Source organism: Artemia sp. Qi Xiang Cuo, chromosome 21 (genome assembly GCF_049724085.1).
Source record: "Artemia sp. Qi Xiang Cuo chromosome 21, ASM4972408v1, whole genome shotgun sequence".
Lineage (NCBI taxonomy): Eukaryota > Metazoa > Arthropoda > Branchiopoda > Anostraca > Artemiidae > Artemia > Artemia sp. Qi Xiang Cuo.
This window is the reverse complement of record NC_142814.1, coordinates 19,061,108-19,085,444: the sequence shown is the minus strand read 5'-3', so window position 1 is coordinate 19,085,444 and position 24,337 is coordinate 19,061,108. Positions and strand designations below refer to the sequence as shown.

The 24,337-nt window shown below is 35.2% G+C and overlaps 1 protein-coding gene across 1 annotated transcript in view; it reads right to left on the bottom strand.

The window, feature by feature from the left end:
* The window catches only part of ZnT49B (solute carrier family 30 member 9), an 84,342-nt gene that overhangs the window by 39,136 nt on the left and 20,869 nt on the right, over positions 1-24,337 (bottom strand). The window contains exons 5-7 of the mRNA XM_089107184.1: positions 19,878-20,016; positions 11,844-11,999; positions 58-169 (exon numbers count right to left, since the gene is read on the bottom strand). Coding sequence (XP_088963310.1) covers positions 58-169; positions 11,844-11,999; positions 19,878-20,016 — 407 coding nt within the window. The remainder of the gene's footprint in view (positions 1-57; positions 170-11,843; positions 12,000-19,877; positions 20,017-24,337) is intronic.

The window sequence follows — 24,337 nt, the reverse complement described above, 5'->3', positions numbered from 1 at the left end:
CGTCCCATGCCCGGCCTAGCCCACCACGTCTTTAATGAGTCACCTTGTTTGCCTTACTATAATTTAAGAGGGTCATGCCAGATTTAGCAGCTCCTTTCCTGACTGAATTGTAAGCGACTAGCAAAGTTCCGCCTTCAGAGACAAAAGATCCACATAGAATCATCAATGCCTAAAACAAGGAGAAAATGACATATATTTTTGAATAAGAATAATACAAAATAACCTTTTAAAAAATAACGCAAATTTTTGGAAACATCAAATTGTAGCAAGGAAATTTAAAGAACAAAGCCAAATTTAACAAAAAGAGCTCCCCTAGCACCATTTACAATACATTCTCATTTCGCTTTTGGTTTTTACCGTTTAGATTGTTTGACCCTTTTTGCTCTTTTTCCCACTCACTATTTAAAGTTTTTAACGGGAAGAGAATTTTTCCTGTAATATCAGTTAAAAATGCCGAATTGCTACTTGTGACTAAACCAAACTTGCCATTACAATATTACAATATTGCCATTACGATATTACGCTGTGTTACGATATTACAATATTGCAATTACGATATTACAATATTTCCATATTACGATTCAAACTTCCGGGAAGGGATCTATGGTAAACCAGAAACGAGTTTTCTCAAACTCCCATCTCCAGTTTTTTTTTTTCACCCATCGACCATTGACGATCTTTCAAGAAATTATCCCTTGACTTGTAGCCTATTATACATACAGTAGCTGCTGCCGCCTAGTAAAGAGCAAACTTTACTAGGCCAATTTGTTTCTATGTCACAGCATAAACAATGCTTTACTCCTCTAGACTGTAAAAAGAGAAAGAAGTAATTTTCTTTTTTTATACAGTTTCTTTTTCTCATCTTTTTATGTTATTTTCTAATTACTGAATCCATGTGTTATTTTCTTTCCCCCTTTTTTCCTTGTTGATATAGGCTTCCAGATATGAAGTCGAAATATTCAGACTTTTATCAGTATATGCATAAAAAAAAGTTATCACTATCTTAAATTAAAAATTTTACCAGTTATTATAATCTCTTTTCCGTAAGCGGTCTGTTAAAATAGTTAACTTTCCTCAGAGTTGTATCAGGGCAAGTTAAAGTAATTTTGTAGTATATATGTTTAAAGTATAAGCATTATGATGTTAAAGTGTGTTAAAGTATGTATTAGGCCAAGTTAAAGTATGTTTTGCATTCTGAGTGAAATTGTTTTTTCTTTTAATTCGTATTCTTACTGAATGAGAATGCTACTGTTGTCCTTGAGCAGTTCCTGTCCTTTTTTTATGTGTGTCTATCTCCTATACTTTGTTTGTTTTTTTTTGTTTTGTGTTTTTTGTGTTTGTTTTTTTTTACCACTCTAGCACGCATTTTTGTATATAGGGGTACAAATAAGTTAATATCATTATTATTATTACTTTGTTTCGACAATTACTACTTAAAAATATTTAATGGCGGTGGGCTTCCTCATGTTGAGACACCACCAAATTATAAGTATAAATACAATATAACCAGAACTAGAATTATAAATATAATAGAAGTTTTAGAATATAATACAAATATAAATATAATAGATACAAAACGAATCGAAAAATTTTCATATTTTTTCAAACGCTTGGCATTGAAAAAACAAATTTTTCAAAATTTGGTATTGAAACGTTAGTCACTTAAAAATTAAATAAAAATTTTCGAGACGAAAATAAAAAAAGAATTTAATTAGAGCCACAATTAAATCAACAAGATATTAGTCATGCTTCTGAGTTCCTACTACTAACAGGTTCAAGTTCTTTTATTCAATAAATATAAAAAACACTACACTCCAAAAAAAAATTCCAGAGGCCATTAATTCAATAAATGAATGGAATCAAATGAATTAACATGGAATCCTATAAATGGAATTGAATTCTAGCTTTTGAACTAGGGGTCGGCGCCGTTTCTGTTTCTGTTTCTGTTGTTTTTTTTCTACCGTTTTCTGTTATGTTTTTTTTTTGGAAAAAATAAAAAACAAAAAACAGGTAGCCGTTTTTTTAGTACCGTTCCTGTTTCTGTTTCGTTTTTTTTCTGGCCGTTTTTGCCGGTTGTGTTTTTTTAAACCCGTTTTTCTTAATTTTACGTGTTTTGATTACGAATAGCACAATAGCGCAGTCTAGCGAATTTTATTTGATTAGCGATACTTGCCATCAATCGAAAAGCGCTGTCTTTACGTCTTCCGAAGAAAAGATTTGCAATTGAAGAAAACATTCGCCATAGTAAAAATTAATCTAAAGCAGTCTATTTGGATTTACACCCTTTGGTTAGTCTTGGTAAGTAGATGGTTACCTGGTTGGGTAAAGGTGCAGATTAGCTACCCCAGTACCGTAGGGTGCAGAGGGCCTGCAAATAGAACCAGGATATACACTAAGAAGTGATTTGTTTACATCCAGCTTCTACTGAACCCTATCTGTGCAAATTTACAGCCCAATTTACTGAATAATATACAGTAAGTAATACGTTGTTTTTATCAGGGGTTGCTAAACTGCACCTTCACCCAGATTAGCTCCCTCTGTAGTGTAGGACACAGAGGCCCTACCAACAGAACCAGGATATACAGGGTGAGTTCCAACCATTTAATTTTCATTACCCTAGTAAGCCCTGTAGCACTAGCAGAAGCGGAACTACAGAAAATTTTTGATATCCAATGGTCAGATATAGGAGCTACTCAACGAATCTTGCTGATTTTGCCTCTGCTAGTGCTGCAGGGCTTACTAGGCTTACGAAAAGTAAAAGGTTGGAACCCAGCCATAGTAAGAGATTTGTTTTTATCCTGTTTCTACTGGACAGTATATGTGCAACTTCACAGCCCAATTGACTGAATAATATACAGAAAGAAATAAGTTGTTTCATCAGTGGGAACTAATCTGCACCTTTACCCCTGGTTTCTCACATCAACATAATTGAATTAGTTGATTGAAATTTATAATCAAGGGACTGTTAAACAAAGGAGTAGGCTGAACATGTTGATGATCTATTCTTCAGCATGAGGGTATAAAATTTCCAATGACATGTTGATTTTAGGCATGTTCACTTGCAGCACCCAGGAAGGAATTGTGAATAGCCTCGATATTCTTTACCCTGCAAATGTCATATACTTTAGTAAATATTTGGAGCAGCTTATTTCCAATGGTCTAATTAGTCAATCTATTATCTGCATTATAAAATCTCAGATCAGAGAGACCTGGGTCTACGCTTTACTATTTCCTGCTATTATTAATATTATACTTTTATTTCCCTTAATATACCATATGAGGAGTATTCACAAATACAGAAAAAAGATACTTGCTTATGGAATAAAATTATGCTCTGTCCTACAGAGAAGTGTCTTTTTTCCTTGAATTGTTCTTCTTTCATACTCTTATTTGCAATCACAGGAGTAACTAGACCTGTACTGCTCCATGCACTTAGAAATGATATGCTTTGCAGGTGCCGATACACATGCTGTCATAAATGGCATCAAATCTGGCATTAAATATTTCATCAAGTTCTGACTCAGAACTTGGAGAGGGCCCTCCATCAAAGAAAGTCAAGTTCTGGGAGCAACATGGGACCAGGAATAAGGGAGCAGCTGTAATTACCTGCAATTACTGCAAAAAAAATGTGAAGTCAACAAAGGGGTCTGCAACATCGTTTAAAAATCACCTTATGGCTAAACACAAAATTGCTGAACAACCTAAACCAAGTACTGTTCCAAAGAAGTCTCATTCTACAGCCTTGTCTCAGCTCAGCATGCCGAGCAATCATGTGAAACTAACCCAACTCGATTTGAAGGCACTGGAAAGAAAAGGGATATAAGAAATTTTTTGAAAGCAACAAAGCAGCAGCAGCTGAAGCTGAACAAGTTGTGTAGCAAAACGGTTTGCATTGACAAGCTTCCTATTTCAATATTTGAAAAACCAGGAGTAAAGGCTCTAATCTCTAAACTTACAGGAGGTCTTACTGGCCCTCAGCTCGTGCTGTTGCAAGACATCAAGTAACAGCAAGGAAAAGGAAGGTCAAGCAGCTCAAAGCTGAACTCCAGAAAGTCCGGAAAGTGAATTTGACCCTAGACTGCTGGTCTTCAAGAACGGGGTCTGGCTTTCTAGGTATTACAGCTCATTATGCGATGAAAAGCACTGACGGCAAGCTCACTCTGGTGCATAGAATCCTTGATTTTAAGAGACTAAAAGTTGCTCAAACTAGCGCCAACATTCTTCGTGCAATCCGTAGTAGCCTCCAGTAGTTCAGAATTCTACGGAAAGTCTACTTTATAATTACTGATTCGGGAGCTAATATAGTAAAGGCTCTCAGAGACGGTGACATTATGCGAAGCTCTTGCTTTGCACACAACCTGTATAATGTGGTGACTAATGCCCTTAAGCTGTGGGAATGCAGAAACCCGGCAGATTTAGTGAGTGTTCCCCACCTAAATGATTCAGGATCCGGTTCAGAATCTGATGACAACGTTGATACTGCTGAACAAGATGACTTTCGTGACCTGATTGTAGGAGATGATGACATTGAAGAAACTGGACATACCGACTGCAGTAATGATGATGATAGTAGCTCCGAATTAAATGATCCAGACCTTGACAGCGATAGTGAGAGCTCAATACCTAGACAAAGAGGCGTCTCTAGTGAAGTATTGACGCTGGGACCAGCACTGGTAAAAACGAAAGCTGGTTAGAATCCTGAAAGTATCTTCCAAATCCCACGATCTTTTTGAAGGTATCTGCAAGACATATAATCTTAGTCCATCCATCACAAAAGACACGAATGTTCGATGGAATAGCACACTTACCATGATAGAAATGTATTGTGCCCGAAAAGAGCCACTGCACGACTTCTTCAACCAAAACCGACGTGACGCTAAGATTAGAGAGCTCGAACTTCACAGCAATGAGTGGTCCATCATGGGAGCTGTCATTGAGGTTCTTCGCCCGTTCAAACAGGCAACAGTGATAGCTAGTGGATACAATTATGTTTCGGCAAGCAAAGTCGTGCTGATGATTAAGGGATTACTGTTGTTTTGTCAGACTCCAGATACTAGTATTATGGCTGAGTCAATCAATGGGCTGAAGGAACTTCAAGTTGTTCAGCTCAGGAGATATTTTTCAGCCAGTCGTAAGTTTGATATGATGCTCTTCACAAGAGCTGGTTTTTTGGACCCTGCAATTTATGAAAAAATAACACATGTAGACAGAGAGTCAGCTCGTCAGTCCATCTCCTCGCTTCTCCAGCAATTTATCTCCGAGCAGAGAAGCACAGAAGAACTCGATCCAATCCAATTGAACTCCACATCTTTCCCTATTGACGTCGCTCCTACTAAGGCAGGGACTAACCGAAAAGGGTCACCAGAGACTCTTGATCAAGAAGACAGCTTGTTTTCTAAGTTTCTCTACACGACTGGGTTACGGATAAACTCTATGAGGCAAAATGCCAACAGTATGAGCATTGACCGCGTGGCAGCAAATATTATCAGGGCATATGAGGAGAGAGTTCCTGTGTTTTTGAGAGAGAAACGAAGATCAGGACAAAATAATTCTGATCCACTAGAATTTTGGTCTGATTGCTTTTACACTTACCCGGAGTTAAGTGAAATTGCATGTATGCATCTATCAGTCCCTGCAACTTCAGTACCCAGTGAGATTGCATTTAGTATTGCTGGGTACTTTACGCGAAAGCACTGCTCACGAATGCCTGCAAAGTCACTTGAACTCCGAATGTTTTTAAGTGATAAATTTTAATTTATGTGGTCTTTTCATATATTTGGTCTTTTTGTAAATTTGTTCTTTTTTATTAATTTATATTAATAAATATTCACGTTACTTTCGTAAATCTAAAGAAACTGAAAAAAACAGAAATATCTGTTAAAACGGCCGTTTTTTAAGTAAAAACAGGTCGTTTCTGTTTTTAGGTAAAAAAATGGAAAAACAGAAACGGATTTCCGTTTTTTTTTCATCGTTTTTGTTTCTGTTCCGTTTTTTCATTGCCGTTTTTTACCGTTTCTGTTTTAGCCAAAAACAGAAACGGTGCCGACCGCTATTTTGAACCTAAGTGGGAAAGATAACAAGGGGAGAAACGAAAATGATCAGATCGAAGATGTCTTTTGGCACAATAGCAGACGAAACGCAAGAAATATAAAGGATGAAAATATATACAAGGCAAATATTCTCTACCGTATCCATTCTGCAATAACTATTTGGATATGATTTTTTTTTTAATAACCATTTTGCAACCCTTTTACAAACTCCCAATTGCTAAATGTCGCTCAAAAATGAAGCATTTTCTGTTGACCTGCCTTCTTGATATGGTTATTTTTGACGAATGGTGTTTAAACTAGGAAGCTTTTTTTTTTTCTTTTTGCCGCATCCTTTTTTGTTTTCCTTTCCTATACTCATCTACACTGTTTCTCTATTTATGATGGACAGTATTAGAATCTGAAAATGAACGACAATCAGGAGAACCAGTATCAGGGTTGCCAACTTCCAATCGTAGTAAAGTGAAGAATGATGTTGGCACAATGTATTATTATTTTTTTTTTTTTTGGTCTTATACCAAGGCACTTCGTATCGAAGGAGCTGTCGTAGAAACTTCGAAAAGGGCTCATCTGATTGAAAATTGGAAGGACTAGAACCATTTTTAATAGTCGAAAGTGATTGAAAGGCAACTAACCCCCCTTCCACACCACCATTTCCCCAAACACATCCAATCAAAATTTTGAGATAGCCATTTTGTTCAGCGTAGTTGATTTCCTGATAAAAAATATGTTGTTGAGGAGGACGCTCCCCCACAGCCCTCAGGGCCAGGGTTGTAAGTTATGCCCTGGGGGATATAAGGTTTTTATAGAAAGCTTTTTCATAGAAACTTCAAAAAGGGCTCATTCGATTGGAAATTCAAAGGGCTAGAGCCCTTTTTAATAGTCGAAAATGATAGGAGGGCAACGAACCCCCCTCTGACGCCCACCATTTCCCCAAACACATCCAATCAAAATTTTGAGATAATTATTTTTGTTCAACGTAGTTGAAAGGTCTGGAAACTATTTCTTTGAGGATGACAACCCCCTCACAGCCCTCGGGGCAAGGGTTGTAAGTTATGCCCTTAGGCATAACTTAGGCCTGAGGCATAACTGAGGCCTCTCACGCCCACCTTTTCCCCAAACACATCCAATCAAAATTTTGAGATATCCATTTTGTTAAATGTTGTTGAAAGTTCTGGAAATTAGGTCTTTGAGGATGACAACCCCCCCCCCCCTCAGCCCTCAGCCAGGGCATAGAAGGTTTTATTTATAAAAAGCGTTGTCTTAGAAACTTCAAAAAGGGCTCATTCAATTGGAAATTAGAAGGGCTTGTGCCCTTTTTAATAGTCGAAAGTGATTGGAGGATAACTAACACCCCTCTCATACCTACCATTTCCCCAAACACATCCAATCAAAATTTTGAGATAGCCATTTTGTTTGATGTAGCTAAAAAGTCCGGAAATTATGTTTTTGAGGATGACACCCTCCCCCCCCCCACAGCCTTCAGGGCAAGGGTTGTAAGTTATGCCCTGGGGGCATATAGTTTTTTTTATAGAAAGCGTTGTCGTAGAAACCTCAAAAAGGAATCATTTGATTGGAAATTTAAAGGGCTAGTGCCCTTTTTAATAGTCGAAAGTGATTGGAGGGAAAGTACTCCCCCCCCCCCTTACGCCCACCATTTCCCCAAACACATCCAATATAAATTTGGAGATAGCCATTTTGTTCAACGTAATTGAAAGGTCTGGAAATTATGTCATTGAGGATGACAACCTTCCCCTCACAGCCCTCAGGGCAAGGGTTGTAAGTTATGCCCTGGGGCATATAAGGTTTTTTTTATAGAAAGCGTTGTCGTAAAAACTTCAAAAAGGGCTCATTCGATTGGAAATTGAAAGAGCTAGTGCCCTTTTTAGCAGGCGGAAATGATTGGAGGGCAACTAACCCCCCTCTCACGTCCACCATTTCCCCAAACACATCCAATCAAAGTTTTGAGACAGCAATTTTCTTCAACGTAGTTGAAAGTTCTGGAAATTAGGTCTTTGAGGATGACAACCCCCCCAGCCATCAGGGATAGGGTTGTGAGTAATTCCCTGGGGGTTATGAGGTTTTTTATTGAAAGCGTTGTCGTAGAAACTTAAACAGGGCTCATTCGATTGGAAACTGAAAGGGCTAGTTCCTTTTTTAAAAGTTGAAAGTGATTGGAGAACAACAAACGCCCCTCTCATGCCCACCATTTCCCCAAACAAATCCAATCAAAATTTTTAGATAGCCAATTGGTTTAACGTAGTTGAAAGTTCTGGAAACTAAATCTTTGATGATGACAACCCCCTCACTGCCCTCAGGGCAAGGGTTGTAATTTATACCTTGGGGGCATATAAGGTGTTTATAGAAAGCGTTGTCGTAGAAACTCAAAAAGGGCTCATTCGATTGGAAATTGAAAGGGCTAATGCCCTTTTTTATAGTCGAAAGTGATTGGAAGGCTTCAGATTTTTATAGTAAAGATAGTTGTGGGTACAATGTATTATTATTTTTTTTTTAGACCAGGACACTTCGTATCAAAGGAGTTGTCGTAGGAATTTCGAAACGGGCTCATTCGATTGAAAATAGAAAGTGCTAATGCCTTTCTTAATAGTCAACTAATCCCCCTCCCACGCCCACCCACCCATTTGCACATTATGTTTAAAAACTAAATCTTGCCTTAAGATTAAATCCAAATGCACGGTGGGAATGCTAGATCCCAATAAGGCATCTCATCGGTATCCCAAAAACGACTGAGGGCATTATTTTCAATCTTTCGGGGTTATTTCTGCTCTTAAAATTTAATCAAATCAAAATAGTGTAAGTTCATCCAAGCTATCAAAGAAAGTAAACATATTTTTTTTGCGAATGGTATCAAGTTTTCTATTTTAGGTCAACTAGAGGAGGTATGAAACTAAATTAAACACTACTATTTGTGCCCAGATTTTTAAAAGGGTGTATGTTGTTAAAAATTGCTGAAAATTTTTCTTTGGCATACAAATAGCAGGCCAAACTATAAAGTCTTAAAAAAACAAAAATATTTAAAGTATAATTTTCTTTTTCCTTGAAAAGACTATATCAATATAAAACGAACAGAAATTAATAAAAAAAACTTTTTCACAAAATAAGTATTTTAAAGAAAAGTAAAGAATTCCATTATACCAAAATGAGCAGAAAAAAAAAATCAAATAATCTACCGAACGTGAAACTACCAGAAATCTGCATCGATAAATAAATGAAACCCAAAACAAACAGAAATTACAATAAATAATCAAGTCAAACTCAAAACGAGCAGAAATTAACATGAGTAGGGCTCAAAACCCCCTATGCCTTCCCAGGGCCAGAACATTATTTGCACTTTACTGAAAAAAATACAAATGAATGTACATTGTCAGTTTAATATACATATACTGATATTTAGTAATCAAAATGTTAATATTATTTGATTCATTAAAATTATGAAAAAAGAAACATTTATATTTTTTCAGCAAAGTGCAAATAATGTCCTTGCCCTGGGAAGGCATAGGTGTTTTGAGCCCCATTCATGTTTCTTTCTGCTCGTTTTGAGTTTGACTTGATTATTTATAGTAATTTCTGTTCTTTTTGTGGTTTCATTTATTTATCGATGATGATTTGTGGTAGTTTCACGCTTGGTAGATTATTTTATTTTATTTTTGTTCATCTTTGGTTTAATGGAGTTCGTTACTTTTCTTTGAAAAACTTATTTTGTGAAAAAAATTTTAATTAATGTCTATAAAGAGGGCACAAGATAAAAAAAAGAGTGCATGTCACATGAGAAGTGTGCAAGTTGGCAACCCTGTACCTTGGGTTAATTGCTCTTCTGACGAAGTTACCAACTACTGACGTTTCAAGCGAATGAAAATTGATACCCAAAAAGAGTGATTTTCATTCTTCCGCATCATTTCTGAGGTAAAAAAGAATGCATTTCACGCGAAAAGTGTGCAAGTTGGCAACCCTGACCAGTATTGGATGCATTGGATAAACTTTAGGAGTATTAAATGAAATCATTAAACATTAAAATCGGATATTTATTCACGGTGGACACACAGGTAGAGACTTATTGAGAAAGTAAAAAATGAAAAAATATATAAAAGAAACCGAACCTGATCAACAATAGCTAACATATAAAAAATCAAAGATTACAAAAATTTCACGATTCAGGAGGGGGAGAACACCCCCTCCAACTACATACGTACTAATTTACTGACAAAACTAAATTCAAGTCAAATATGGGAAGCAATTTGAATAAATTTCCTACCAATCCTGAATAAATTTCCTACCAACATTAAGACATAAATCAAACAGTTATTTTCGATATTCTAACTAATAAAATGTTGTTAACAAAAATTAGAGTTTATGGGGAAAAAAACAAGCACCGAAAAGCTAATAGGGACGCCCCCCCCCACCCACCTCCCAAAAATGTTAAATAGTACATAAAATCGTAAAAATAAATACTTTTCTACAACTCTATGGAAAAAACAACCTTCCATCGCTTTAAAAAAAAGTAGCAAAATGAACGAAGTTTCAACCCACCCAGAAAACCATAAAATTCGTTAAAAGAACGCTTTTTGAAAAGATCAGATATTAAGATAAAACAATATTTATTCCATCAAAATGAAATATAGACAATATTAATTGAAAAATATTATGTTTAGAAGCATAAAGTGAATTCGAGGGAAAGTTATTTTTCGAGGGAATTGATACATTAGTTCAAACTCAGGAGGGAACTCTCCCAAAATTGGGGAAGGAGGGAAACAAAACTACGTTTGTGCTATACAGCCAAGCCAAGCTTCTTGGGTTTAGTAACCGCTTTACGTTTGTAATTTTTTAGTATTAATAAAATGATTGATTGGTTGATGATTGCTTTGTCATCTCACACTACGTCCAACCATTTTTGGCGATAAAAGATCGCCATCAAATAAAGTAAAGCGCGTTTAAATAATTTCACATGTTCAATATTATTAAACAAGCTACCAACTAAGTAGCATGTTGTGACCCTTGCCCTGTTGCAACTTATTTCTGAGGCAAGGGGCGAAAAGTAATAAGAGGCTCACGTCGGACAACGGGGTCTAAGGCCAAAAGTAGAGAGAGTGGAAAACTGATATGGACCCTCGAGTTCATCTCCAGATACAACCAAAGCCTTCTAGTATCACCCAGAAAAACCATAAAAATAGTTATCAGAACATAAATTAAAATATAAGTTGTATATATCTCTTGTTAAATCTGTTTCTAAAATGGTAAAATAGACCTATTTGTGCTTTTTTCCAGTCTTTGTTTTGCATATTAGCCTGCCCTAACTATTTCATAATGCTAAAAACAAGCTTAAAAATTGAAAATTTCAGTTTTTTTGGGAGGGAGGGGAATAATAAAAGGAGAATATTTGATAATTTGAATAAGAAGGGCCCAGGCATTTGGAAAACAATATTAATGCAAGGGGGTTAGCAGTCCCTAATCGCCAGGTTGAAAACAAACTTTGGCCTTCAATTTAAAATTCTAAATTGAAATTGAGCTTGATTTGAATTTGTCTTATCTTTTTCGATTACGCTGCACTGTCAGTGGCAGCCCTGTTACTTCATTTTATCCTTTTCCTATCATAGAGTGTTAAAGTTTCTACTGTGATCAGCTTCTTCTTATTTTATGTCTTAAGGTCAGTATTTGACACTATACCTGATTCAAGAATTAAGACATCAATAAAATCCAATAATCCCTTTTTGACTTAAAGCTCTAATCTTTCATCAAAAACAATAAGAAAAGGGATGACTGAACAAAATGAGATCATACCAGGTTCAAAGATTCAATGGGCTCAGGGTTATAAAGGCCAGTAATTCCGTGGTATACTGAAAGCCCGGCTCCAACACAAAAAATTCCCACACCAGATATCAGTGACGTGACGTATCGCATATTTGAATAGCCATAAGGATGAGCTATATTCGCACTCTGAAATAAAAAAAAAAGGAAAAAGATTTATATATAAATCAATTAATAAACGCAATAAATAAAAATTAGAACATATTAATTAAAAAATTATTATTATATATTAAAATAATATATAAATACTAGCATAATATAAAATATTAGTATAAACTAATAAATTAAACATTATTAACATAGAAAAGAAAATGATTATATAAACATTTTGATGTTTTTTTAATGTTTTTCTTGTAACCCCCTTCCACCCGAAAAAAACAATCCCCCCTCCCCCAAAAAAAATCCTGGATACACACTTATTTGAAAGTGTAAGGTTTGCAAAACAGACAAGCAATTTTAACGTTTTCTATAACCTTTTGGATTTACAAAATAGGAAAATGAATAGACTTAATTAAAAGTTCATTATCAAGAAATAAAACGATTTTTTTCAATTTTTTATTTGTCTTTATTTCATCATAAAAGCTTAATAGCTAAGTTTCTGTAAATGAAACTAGATGTGTAAGATAAAGCATTTTGAGGCTCGAAGCATCTTCTATTTAGAGCATACAAGTAAAGTACATACAAGGCAAATTAGGTTAAGATTTGTTAGGTCTATTTCGTCTTTTTCTGACTATAATAATAATCGATTTGATAGTGATTTAGTTTTACCAATTATCGAAAATTTTTATGTCAGGAAAGAAGCGATGGAGTCCTCCCCTCGCTAGTAAAAGACCTTTAATGTATATAAAAACGACCATTGACGTATTTACAACATCTCTATAATTTGAAGCCATTGAAATTGAATTTCGCAAAGATGTCGCATCAGTTGCATATTATTTTCTTAGAACCAGTTTAATATTTGATTTCCACATATATGTCATAAAGAAAATATTTTCAGGAATTTCTTCACATAATCATCAACAAAAAACTAACAAAGAGATAAAACTCAATGAAAGAATGACAAACGAGACTGTCGCCAGTAGAGAGAAAAGACGAAAAATGTAAAACAACGCGGATATTTCGCCTGTATCAAAACTACACAAAACTATAATCTTTCATTCATAATCATTAGAGATTTTCACTAGCTATTTTAACACAACAAGTTCAAAAAATGTAACTTTTCTCTTCCAAATTTTAGCATGTTACTAAACAAAAGTATAAGCCAAAATACTCACCTATTACATGGTTAGTAAGAGAACAGTTACAAGTTTAATGTAACTTTTCTCTTCCAAATTTTAGCATGTTACTAAACAAAAGTATAAGCGAAAATACTCACCTATTACAGGGTTAATAAGAGAACAGTTACAAGTTTAATGATTTTCAAGTTTTATTAAATTTTTAAGTTTTGCCCATTTTTAACCGAGTCTCATCTAAAGGGGAAATTTAGGTAGGATAAATTCCTTCCGAGAAGTAATGACTTGGGTAGACTTCAGGATAAAAACTTTAGAGGAACTTTCCAGGAGCAGTCGTGTATGAAACAGAAGAGTTTAAAATCTGACAATGTAGAAGATGGATGGGATAATTTTTGGAAAGTAGTTTGCGAAGTAGCAGAAGATAGGGAAGAAAGTCAGAAATACAGCTAGGAATACTTGCGAAAACACTTTAAGCATGGTGGAAAAGAAGAGAAGGTCACAAAAGAAGTTATTTAGCAACAGATCATCTGAGAATAAGAGGAAAGTAAGGGTAGTAGAGAAGGTATTAATTTATGAATACCTTCACAGTCTTGGGAATTATTCGGTATTAATTTATGAATGAGTCATCAGAAGCCTTGGGTATTATTCTAAGAAATTTCTCTCTTACTGACTCAACACTGTTTTCTACACTCTCCAAATCGTCAGTGATACCAATGATCGAATACGGTCATACAACAACCAGGCCGTTTTTTGAAAAAGACAGCAATGCGATAGAAAAAATCCAAAGGAGGGCTACTAAATTTGTTCCATCACTTAGAGACTTATCATACCAAGACCCTTTGAAAAAATTATCGCTCCCAAGTCTCTCATACCGATTTTTGAGAGGACATCTTATTGAAGTATATAAAATATGCAACAGATACTACGACAACATCCCTCCTGAAGAGATAATAACATTCAAGAATAATAACCTGAGAGGTCATGAGTTAAGCTAACCGAAGAACGTTTCAGAAGAGATGCTGGTAGATGGAGAGTCAGCAACCGCATTGTCTCCGAGTGGAGCGCACTACCGTCAGACACTGTCAACTCAGATTCAGTCAATGTATTTAAGAACAAGATTGACAATCATTATAGTGAAAAAGCATTTGATTATTTGAATTTTTGCAGATAGAGGCGCAAGCCTGTTTTCGTAATATATTATTATTATTATTATTATTATGAATTAATGAAGTGTGAAGTGAAGACCATAGATAAAATTACTGGCGAAAATCAAGAATATGCAGCTATAAGGCATAACAGTAAAACGTTGTATTGGCATGTTAAGAAATTGAGAAAAAGTAGTCAGTCTAAACTTGTCCTAGTTAGAGATAGGAACGGGGAATCAGTCAGTGAGAGCGAAAGTGTTAAATAGAGATGGGCTGAGCATTTTCAGAATATGTTAAACCGTGATTAAATTGTAGGAAACGATATAGAAATGAGTGACATTTTTTGACAATTTGGAAATGAAGGAAGATTTATTTTCCGAAACAAGACTTAAAGACTGTACTAAAGCATTAAAAAGTAAAAAGACCGCAGATGCTGATAGAATGGTAAAAGAGTTTTTTAAATATGATGGTTACGAGGTTAGAAATAAATTACTGAAGATTATAAATTTTATTTTTGAAAAAGGTGAACCACCAAGTAATTTTAGTAAAGCTTTAATTAAATCCCTTTATAAGAAAGTTGATAATGTCTGACTGCGGTAAATATAGAGGGATCAGCTTGGCTTCTGCAGGAAGCAAATACCTTAGCCAGATGATGCTTATCAGATCAAAAAGGCTGAAGATAAAGTTTTAAGCGAAGAGCGGTGTGGCTTTAGGAAGGAAAGAGAATGTGTCGACCAAATCAAACAGTTCGTAGTAGCGAACTGTAAGTGAGGAGCGACGCCGCTCGATCGCAACCGAAACTATAAAAAACAAAATTTTGATATCAAAAGAGTTGGGTTATTATGTTGATTCCAAATATATAAAATTCATTAAGTTTAGTATTACGTATCAAAAGCTACGAGCCTAAGAAAATTTGCCTGATTTGTAAAAAAATGGGGAAACGCCCCTAAAAGTCAATTAATCTTAATGAAAATCACATCAGATACAACGTATCCGAAAACCTTGATGCATAATTTCAAGCCTCTATCCACAAAAATGTGGAATTTTGTATTTTTGCCAGATGAAAGATCATGGATGCGTGTTTATTTGTTTGTTTTCCCCAAGGATGATCGCATCGAAACAATAGTCCTAGAATATCGACAACAGGGTAATTCGAACGGAAATTAAAAGTTCTAGTGCTCTTTTGAAGTGACCAAAAAGATTGGAGGGCAACTGGCTCCCACCCACCCTTTTTCCTAAAATTCATCCGATCAAAATTCTGAAATAGCCATTTTATTCAGCATAGTTGAAAAGCCCAGTAATTATATTTTTGACGATAACATAGCCCCCCACAGCCCCTCGGCAAAGCTTTGTAAGTCAGGAAATTTGCCCATTGTTTAAGTATAGTATTTCTTATTGGGAAGTATAGAGACGCTTTTCGGGAGGGGGTAGAATTTTCTGCTGGGGGGTTTTCTACAGGGATAATTTTCCGTGTGGAGGGACATTCCCGGTAGGTGAACTTTCCAAAGGAAATTTTACACTGGGAGAATTTACCAAGATTCCTATACAAAATTCTTTTTATTTTTCTTGCTTTGTATTTGCCAACTCAATTTTACGTTTGGAAATATTAAGGAGAATTGTCCGGGGGTAATAATTATCGGGTTAGAATTGTCTAGAGGTATCTTTCCGTAAAATATTACATATTTTATTGGTTATTGGGAAGTTTACAGATATGTTTTCGAGGGAAGTATTTTCGGAGTGGGAGCGATTATTTTATACGGAGCAATATCACATTGGAAGGATAGTTTCTAGAGGAGAACTTTCCAGAGGAAATTTTACACGGGGGGAAACTTGACTATCTGTCACAACTCTACTTTTTAAAATAATAAAAAACTTTAGCGTAAAGAGCGAGGTGTTGAGGAAGGACCAGCCCCTTTCAAATACGGAATAATTTCTGTTCGTTTAAGTTTTAATGTCGCTCCTTACTTTCAGTTAAAATAAACTTGTTTTGTTTTATTTAATTAATTTAAAGAGATTAATGCTATTTACGTGAACAATATTGCTGCGGTTAAGGAATGAAATGATGGTAGTGACTTGTTCGTGTTGAAATAACCCCCAGGGATGTGTTCTATCCCCTTTTACGTAGTGTTTATTACTATTAGTGTACATTGGTTTTATGCATTTTTGAAATCTTCGTCTTTATTCTATGAAAGAATAGCAGAGATCTCGGAAAAAATACAGCGCCTTTCATATTTTGCTCATCAGAGAAATGTTCTCAGTTTTTCTCCCCTTTTCTGTTTAAGCTTGATAATGAAACTGAAGACACGATTGAAGACTTTTTTCAAAGTGAAGACGGCAGAGCAGAGGTAAAAGCAGAAGCAGAAAAGAAGCCAAAACATTCCCTAAGTTTTGGGTCACAATCGTTTTCGGATTTGGTCACAAAGAACCATTTGTTGGTCACAAAGAACCAATTGTTGGTCAAGAAGAACCAATTGCTGAACCAATTGTTGGTCAGGTTCAGGCTCAGGTTCATACATTTTTATTAACAAAAAAACAACTTAATGTGACAACAAGTCGCACTAAAGAAATAAGTTGATTTAAAAAGTGACTGGTTGGATATCCTGCATGCCAATTCAAAACACCAAATAAAATTAAAAAAGGGGATAACAATAATAACAAATTAAATTAATGATAAATATGTAATGGCACAAAATAAAAAAGAATTAAAATAAAATATCTACAAAAAAAAAGCCTTCTCTCGAACCTTTAACACTACCAAATTCCTGAAAAGAAATGATTTTTAATACGGGTTTTAAGTTACGCCACACTTTCCGCTTGACGAACTGAATCTGGGAACGAATTCCAAACTGACGGGCCCATGTGTCTGGTCACTTGACTCGCTCTCGTTGAGTTCCATGACTCAGATGCAAGACTATCCACACTCCTAGTCGAACAATTTTGATAAAATGAATTAGGCTTAAAAATATTCATAAAACAATCCGGTGCAAGACCATTCAGACACTGAAATACAAATACTCCAATTTGATAATCCCTTATTTCACCAACCTTTAAAATTTTTAAATTTCTAAAAAGTGATTCAGTGCTATCAATACCACGATCATACCTTCCAATCAACCTTATAGCCTTATTCTGCAGAACTTGAACTCTTCTAAAATTGCAACTACAATTAGTTGCCCAAATCAAACAACCAAAATTTATATAACGCGCTATTAACGAAAAATACAATAAAAGCAGAATTTTCAAAGGTAAAAAATTTTGAAAACGGTTCAGAACTCCAAAGCCTCGCGCCAGCTTGCATGCTATGATGTCGCAGTGTTTTCTCCAACTCAAGTTTCGATCCAGGATGAATCCCAGATATCGGATCTCTTCGACTTGTGAGAGCGGTAGGCCATTGTAAATAATAACACCAGGGAGAGTGGGAGCAGAACCAGTCCTCGTAAACATCATAAAATTAGGTTTTGATGCATTGACGCTAAGTAGGCTAGCACAAACAAATTCATGTAGGCCATCAAGCGCCTTATTCACCTTGAACAAGAGCTCTTGCAGCGACTTTACTGCAATCACTAAAGCCGTGTCGTCAGCAAACGAAGTAACTGAAGCTCCGGGAATGTAGAATCTCATTGTGTCTACGAATATCAGGTACAGGAGAGGACCAAGAACTGAGTCCTTTGGAACACCACACTTTATGGGAAGCGGCTGAGAAGATTTGTTACTCAAAGCCACTCGTAGCTTCCTTTCACTTAAATACGATTCAAACCAATTTAAAACACTACCCTTTTTGTCTAAATAATCCCGACTTACAATTAAAATCTTAAAATAACCCTTTTCTAAAGCCTTTCCAAAGTAATTAAAAGCACCCCAACACTTTTCACACTTATGAAGTACTGAGTTAATATTTTTCAGAAGACGCTGAACTACTTCTATCGTCGAATGACCTATTCGAAAGCCTTTGAATAAATCGGGAGAATTGATATTGGTCTCCAATTAGATATGTCAGTTTTGACTCCACCTTTGTGCAACGGTACAACTTTAGCTATTTTAAGCGCACTCGGAAACATCCCCTTTTCCATAGAAATATTAACAATGTATACGAGGACAGGAAGCAAATAAACCAGTACCGACTTGAGCATTCTAAGGCTCGTTCCATCAGCTCCTGCACTGTTTGACTTAATCGTGCTAACAATTTTGCGTACCTCCTCTTCAGTACAAGGCTAGAAATTCATTTCGAAACCTCTTCCTCGCTCATCCACAAAACTGCTTGATTCTAAAATATGGCAGTTCCTTGCTTCTTCTTGAATATTGCAGCCAATTTCAGAGAAATATTGTCCAAATGCGTTGCAGATTTCCTCAGTTTCTTCCAAGGTCCTATTCTTTAGCACAATTTTTGGCTCCGATGGCTTCATAGGACCTTTTAGAAGATCATTCACAACTTGCCATGTTGCTTTGGGGTTACCTTTAATTTCTTCAAATACATTTGTAAAATATACCTTCTTTTTTTTCCTTCTTAGGGCATTTGCCCTATTCCTTAGCTCTTTATACATCACATGGAGCTCATTATTCTGCGGATGATTCAGATGCTCCTCACACGACTGATTTATCATATTAAACAGATTAAACATCTCATCATCACACCATGGTTTTCTCGGTTTATTCTTTCTGGAATTTGTTTCTTTAAGCGGACACGTGCTATCATAAATATTCGACACTATTTGGTTAAACTTTTCAAATGCTTCCGACGGATGACCTTCATTCAGTACTGTTTCCCCATTAATAACACTAATTTGTTCTTCAATTTTTTTTCAGATTAACTGGCTTCAGTTCACGCATTGATATTTTATTCCTTCTGTTATTTTTCTTCACTTCAGAATTCAAATGCAATGCAACCGGAAGATGGTCGGAGGCTGGGCTTATAACAACAGAGCAGCACGCTTTACTTAGTATCGCTGAAGACACATACACATTATCGATGAGCGTTTCCGAATGATCCGTGATTTACATTGTCAGAAGGAACCAATTGCTGAACCAATTGTTGGTCACAAAGAACCAATTGTTGGTCACAAGGAACCAATTGTTGGTCACAAGGAACCAATTGTTGGTCACAAGGAACCAATTGTTGGTCACAAAGAACCAATTTTTGAGCCAATTGTTGGTCACAAGGAGCCAACTGTTGAACCAATTGTTGGTCACAAAGAACCAATTGTTGGTCGCAAAGAACCAACTGTTCGTCACAAAGAACCAATTATTGGTCACAAGAAACCAATTGTTGAACCAGTTGTTGGTCACAAAGAACCAATTTTTGAGCCAATTGTTGGTCACAAGGAACCAACTGTTGAACCAATTGTTGGTCACAAAGAACCAATTGTTGGTCGCAAAGAACCAACTGTTCGTCACAAAGAACCAATTATTGGTCACAAAAAACCAATTGTTGAACCAATTGTTGGTCACAAGGAACCAATTGTTGAATCAATTGTTGGTCACAAAGAACCAAGTTCTATTACTTCGTTTGTACTTTTCAAATTTAATTCATTATGTTCAAAATCCATTTTAAGTATATTTAAATGGCAAGCAGTCAATAAAATCAAAAATAATATACAATATGACTTCAAGTTTTATGAATTAAAATAACTTACTTGACTAGATTTGTATATTCCAAACGCAAGTATAAGCTGATTGACAGTATCAGCCAAGGAATGCAAACATTCACTAAACATGGAATGAGATCCACTATACAACCACGCACCCAATTTGAAAACAAAATTTAAGGAATTGCTAAAAAGAAAAAGAAGGATTTAATTAACAGTAAAACTACTAAAGTAAAACACCAAAACTTAGTACTATAATAACTGTGGTACTATAATTTTGCATTCTCTACAGAGAAGGAGCGGCGATTCCCTCAAAGGTCTGTCTAAGATTCTACCCTGGGAACCTCGGCAAAAAAAAAAAAAAAAAAAAAAAAGTATCCCTCAAGTATCTGGTCTATGGGTGGAATTATTTTTTTTGTGGCTGCAATAATTAAAAAGATTATGCGGCAATTTTCGTAAGGCTTTGATTCATAGCAAACATAAATTATGATATCAGGATTATTCGTGCCTGATTGTGGATACCTAGTAAAGCCTTTAAGCTTATCTTTTTAATTTTAATTAAACCTTTAAACTTTTCTGATTTTCTGCTCTCCTTGAAAATTTATATTGCGCAACATAACGCCTTTTGATTTACCCCAGCCTATTTTCTTTTTTAAATAAAGAATGTGCTTTCAGTCATGGGCGTAAGAGAAAGGCTGGACGCCCCAAATTATGGTCGAATGAAACGACAATGACGAACTTTTTTAAATTTATATTGCGCAACATAACGCCTTTTGATTTACCCCAGCCTATTTTCTTTTTTAAATAAAGAATGTGCTTCCAGTCAAGGGCGTAAGAGAAAGACTAGACGCCCCAAATTATGGTCGGATGAAACGACAATGACGAACTTTTTTAAATTTATATCGCGCAACATAACGCCTTTTGATTTACCCCAGCCTATTTTCTTTTTTAAATAAAGAATGTGCTTTCAGTCATGGGCGTAAGATAATTCGCGTTGATTTCACTCAGTATGCGTTGATAATAAAAATTCCACGAAGAAGAGCAGTCTCAAGCTGAGGATGTTACTCGATAAAGATGCACTTCTGAAATGTAGAAATGAGCTAGCCAATAAGGATTGGAATACAGAGTTTTCAATCTTTGCGGATATTGACTCTAAGTTTAGAGTCTTTTACAAAATAATTAAGCGATCCCTGGAAAAATGCTCTAAGAATATTAACAACAATAGAAGAAAAACTTCAAAGAAGCCTTGGATTACTCCGAGTTTATTGAGATCGATAAATAAGAAGAATAATTTGTATGAGAAAAAGGTACGTCATCCCTGTGATATAAATGAGTGAATTTATAAGAGTTATCGTAATGCCCTAAACAGACTCCTGCGAAGAGCTAGACAAGATTATTATAAAATAGAATTTGAAAAAGCATCTGGAAATCCGTTGAAAACATGGAATGTGATAAGAAGCACTTTAGGACAATCATCTGGAGGAATCCCTCAGGAAATATTCCGTAAAGATGGAACCAGCCTTAAAAATCCAGAGGAAATTTGTGAAGAATTTGCTAACCATTTTTCGACAGTTGGAAGGAGAGTGAAAGAGTCGAGTATAATCAAAACAGGCGACCAGGCTTTTAAAAATTACCGTCATAAGGAGTTGGAAATATCTTTAAATATACTCCCAGTTCAAGAATCTGAAGTTCGAAACATTGTTTATGGTATGAAAGGTACCAATTCTGGCTCTGATATTGTTTCAATTAGAGTAATAAAAATATTTTGGGATGTGATTGCTCCAACTTTTGTTTCATTAATTAATCAGTGTCTAAAAGAAGGATTGTTTCCGCGTTGTTTTAAATCAGCGAAAGTAATACCAATGCATAAAGAAGGGATTACTGGTGATGTTGAAAATTATAGACCAATTTCGATTTTACCCATTATGTATAGGATACTAGAAAAATGCTTTTCGGTCAGAATGTATCAATATCTGGAAGACCAGAGAATATTTACTCCTACACAATTTGGATTCCGTCAAGGTTGCACTACTGAGCAAGCAAACATATATTTGACTAGCATTATTAATTTGGCACTGGATAATGGAGATAAATTGGCAACTGTATTTTTAGATATTGTAAAGGCTTTAGATATGGTCAGTAACGATATTCTGTTTATGAACTTTGTAACTTATGGGATTTGTGGCTCAGCTCTTTCGTTTTTACGTTTTTTTTTGTCCTGTAGAAAACAGTATGTTAAAATTTGCAATATGGGTTCTCATGAAAATTGTATTGAGTGTGGAGTTCCACAGGGTTCGGTACTTGAACCCTTATTATTATTTTTAATCTTTGTGAATGATCTTCCACAGTCTGTTAGTAAACTGGAAACAAGAATGAGTGAGATCGTCAAAAAGGATAGCGCGGCTACAGTGCCTATGTTTGCTGATGATACTTCTTTAGTGGTGATCGCAAAGTCAGAGAGACTGCTCCTAGAGAGTGTACAAGGATCGCTAAATGAGGTTTCAAGATGGCTGAGAGTGAATCAGCTAAAGGTGAACCCCTCTAAGAGTAATTTTCTTATATTTTCGAGGACATCGAATTATTATCCATGGATACAGCATATAGCATATGAGGATGGTATTATTGCTCGTCAAAAGGCAGTAAAGTATCTTGGCATTATTATAGATGAGACTCTAAGTTTCTGATCCCATATTGAAACTTTATTCCGGATTCTATCGCGTAATTTGGGGATGATTCGTAAACTTAAATATATGTTTCCAATTAGTATACTTAGGCTCTCTATTTTTCGTTAATCCATCCCTATATTTTGTACTGTTCTTCTGTATACATGGGTACATTTTCTTCAATTGTTAGTCCTGTGCGAATTATCCAAAATAAGTCTATTAGAGTATTATCAGGAAAATCAGAAAGAGAATCGGTTCGAGAAGTCTATAGGGATTTTAGGATACTGCCAGCGGCGGGTCTTCATCATTTTTATATATTAGTATTTATGCATAGGTACAATATGAAGCAGCTGCCGGAGTGCTTTAACGGTTGGTTTTACAGCCGATGGAATATAAATAACCAAAATACTAGGGGCAAAAATGATTATTATACTCGACCTATAGTGTCTGCCATGTCCACATTTTCTTTTATTATAAAGTGTATAAATTTATGGAATAATTTGGATAATGATATGAAGAAACTAGAAAATGTTAGTGGTTTTAAAGCAAAATTGAAAGAAAAATTATTCAGTAAGTATGAATTCTAGTTTTGTTTGTTTTGGAGGTGACTTGATTTGAGTTCATTTAAATTAAGTTGTAATTGCTTGTTGGTTTGTGAGTGCGACCCCACAGCATGAATATGGTATGTAGCTGCTGTTCCTGTAGTATTATTATTATTCTTTATTTATTTTTTCTTTCTTTTCTCTCTTTTTTTTCTTTCTTTCTTATTATAGTGTATTTGAATGATGTTACATGTATGTATTTTTTTTTTTTTTTTTTTTTTTTTTTTTTTTTTTTTTTTGCTTGTTTCACCCCACGTCAACCGTTTGGTTTTGGGTGAATCATATTGATTTTTGTAGTTAAACTTTTTGTTAATTAAATATATCACTATCACTATCACTAAAAAAGAGAAAGGCTGGACGCCCCAAATTATGGTCGAATGAAACGACAATGACGAACTTTTTTAAATTTATATTGCGCAACATAACGCCTTTTGATTTACCCCAGCCTATTTTCTTTTTTAAATAAAGAATGTGCTTCCAGTCAAGGGCGTAAGAGAAAGACTAGACGCCCCAAATTATGGTCGGATGAAACGACAATGACGAGCATTTTGAGATTTTTTGGAGAGATAAGGAAAGTTGAAGCTCTAAACAAGATAGGGTGGAGTAGAAGTGTTAGTCAGCGCGTTCAAATTACATAAAATAACACTGAAACGGCTTAATAGTAACAGGATTTAACAGAAGCAGTAATATTTTCAGTTGTTGTTTTCAAAAACTTGATTATCATTGATTAAACGCGAATTTGATTCGAAAGTCGTCCATTATTGATTAACAGTTTTTGTTTATACTTCAATATAGTATAGGGTAATCGTTAATTACCCAGAACACACTCGAGACTTTTGGATACGTAAGATCTGAGAAAAACAGGTTTATTTGTCTGTATTCGTAGAAAATTAGCTTAGGTTCAGTGGAAAAACTACGTTATTGGTACATTCTAATTAAATATTTAATATACAGAGTTGGTACTGTGGTTAGGTTATCTCATGTATTTAATATAATGCGTTCTGGGCGGCCTGCTTTCCATAATTCTCTGTTGTAGTTTCCAAAATTTTGTTATTAAAGTATTATATTTTCATCATATTTTGATGTATTTCATTAGGACTAACCTAACTCCACCTCTTGGGTGTGTTCTGTATAATTAACAAGTACCTAGTATAGCTTACATTTTTGTGAGTTGTATATCGTGGTCCTTGCATACATATAGTATATATATATATATATATATATATATATTATATACTATATC